General features: G+C 45.9%; 1 protein-coding gene across 1 annotated transcript in view; it reads left to right on the top strand.

Moving 5' to 3' along the window:
- Window positions 1-2,372, top strand: part of Exosc10 (exosome component 10) — a 23,120-nt gene that overhangs the window by 15,133 nt on the left and 5,615 nt on the right. Inside the window, exons 18-20 of the mRNA XM_005353718.2 lie at window positions 1,236-1,331; window positions 1,534-1,608; window positions 2,027-2,108. Coding sequence (XP_005353775.1) covers window positions 1,236-1,331; window positions 1,534-1,608; window positions 2,027-2,108 — 253 coding nt within the window. The remainder of the gene's footprint in view (window positions 1-1,235; window positions 1,332-1,533; window positions 1,609-2,026; window positions 2,109-2,372) is intronic.

The following is a 2,372-nucleotide window of genomic DNA, read 5'->3' as shown; positions in this document are numbered from 1 at the left end:
AAGAGGGCACCAGATCTCAGTACAGATGGTTGTGAGCCACCATGTGGTTGCTGGGAATTGAACTCAGGACCTCTGGAGGAGCAGTCAGTGCTCTTAACCTCTGAGCCACCCTCTGAGGTGATTCATGAAGAAGGTCTAGGAGTCGCAGCAGCTGGCAGAAGCTGTCACGTTTCAGCAACTAAATTCGTGAAGCCTCTTTCCTTTTTTCTTTTTAATCAGGATCTCATTCTGTAACCCAGTCTGGCCTTAGGCTTGCAGTTTACACTGGTTGCCCTTGCGGAGGACCTGGGTTTGATTCCCAGACCCAATGGCAGCACACAACCATTTATACCTCCAGTTCCGGGGGATCCAACACCTCCTTCTGATCTCCATCAGCCTCAGGCACACATGGGATGCACATACATACATGCATACATACATACATACATACATACATACATACATACATGCAAACAAAATGCTCATGCACATAAAATTTTTAAAAATCACTTGGGTTTCTCCTATCTCAACTTTCCAGGGTGTGGTTTGCAGGCCCTGCTCCTAGCTAGTTTTTTGTGAACTTGAGGCTTCATTGACATGAGAATCTGTTAGTTGGAAGAAGACCGTACTATCTCTATAGAGCTTCTGAATCCAGTTGAAAACAACATTCTGTTGTATGTGCTCATTGGCTCCCTGACAAAAAAAGAATAATACTACATTTCATATTTCATGTATCAGACCTGTATTTTTATTCCTGCTTTTCCCCTCTTAGTGACAGGGCTCTTCAAGACCAGAAGATGGTGAAAATACCACAGGCCTTGTAGGCTGTGAAGGCAATATGAGTTCATTAACTTGCTGGTGTATCAACTCACGCCTTTAATCCCAGAAACAGTGGAGCCCTCTGAGTGTGAAGCCATCCTAGTCTACACAGCTCAAAAAAACAAAGAATTGGGGCTGATGAGGTGGCTCAGTGGTTAAGAGCATTGCCTGTCCTTCCAAAGGTCCTGAGTTCAATTCCCAGCAACCACATGGTGGCTCACAACCATCTGTAATGAGGTCTGGTGCCCTCTTCTGGCCTGCAGAGATACACACAGACAGAATATTGTATACATAATAAATAAATAAATATTTAAAAAAAAAAAGAAAGAATTTATCAGTTCAGGAACTTAATCTTCCCTGTTGTGGTCCCAAGAAGGTGTCCTGATGGCACAACATAATCATGGTTAGAAGTGATGGGTTTTGGTTTGTCCTTGCAGGAACCTAGTGCTGAGGAAAATGGAAAGACTCCATTGACGGTGGCACAGAAAAAAGCCCAGAACATAATGGAGTCCTTTGAAAACCCATTTAGAATGGTGAGTAGTGCAGCTGCACAAGCCAGCAGGAGCTGTAGGGAATTCTGCAGCCACACATCCTTTCCCCTGGGAGGAAAGAGGGCTGTGGAGGGATCACCCATGGTGTCCTGGTCGAGACTCTGGAGTTACTGGCAGTAGTAGTGCCTCAGATGGGCGAGGTGCCTGCTCTTGGCATTTGCAGTGACTGTTTCCCCTTCCGCAGTTCCTGCCTTCTCTGGAACACAAGGCCCACATTTCTCAAGCAGCAAAGTTTGATCCTTCTTCAAAAATCTATGAAGTAAGTAGTTTCTCAAGCTTTGGAGCAGTTGATTTTAAGGGGCTCCTGACCTGAGTGGGGCTCCAGGCTCTTACGGGCTTCAGATCCTCTATAGGCCCTTTCCATCTAAGCATATTCTAGGAAGAGACTTAACTGTAGCCCAGTCCTCAGAAACCTTTGGGGATCTCTACAACAAAGGGTTGGGGCTAGGGACAAAGCTCAGCTAGTAGGGTGCTTGCCTGGCTTATGTGGAGCCCTGGTGTGATCCCCCAGCACCACATAAAGCCTGCAAAAGATGGTGTGTTCAGCTTCGGGGTGCATGGCTTAGGATGTGTGTCATTCTAAGGTTGGCACTCCTCATTTGCCTCTGAACAAGTAGGCACTCCTCCGTAGCTGCGTTTAGGCAGGTTGTTTTGATCATTATCTGTTTTCATTATAGATCAGCAACCGCTGGAAGCTGGCCAGCCAGGTCCAGAAAGAACCTAAAGAAGCAACCACGAAAAAGGCTGCTGAGCAAACAGGTAGTGTTCCAGTCTGTGTAAGCATGGGCTCCTGTGTCGGGGTGCTCTGTGTTTTGTGGGGGGAGGGAGGTCGGAGAAAGAGGTCTCTCCAAGATGAAATTTTAAGGCCTGAAATTTTAAGCAGGAAGGTCCAGCCTCTGATGAGCTTAACTGAACAGCCATACAAATGTTCAGTTAAGCTCATACAAATGCATATTTATTGATGGTTACACAAAGTGGATTTTTTGGGTTCATTTGCTTGTTTGGGGTTTTGGGGTTTTTTTT

This window comes from Microtus ochrogaster, chromosome 10 (genome assembly GCF_000317375.1).
Source record: "Microtus ochrogaster isolate Prairie Vole_2 chromosome 10, MicOch1.0, whole genome shotgun sequence".
Taxonomy (NCBI): Eukaryota; Metazoa; Chordata; class Mammalia; order Rodentia; family Cricetidae; genus Microtus; species Microtus ochrogaster.
This window is presented reverse-complemented; position numbering and strand designations above follow the sequence as displayed.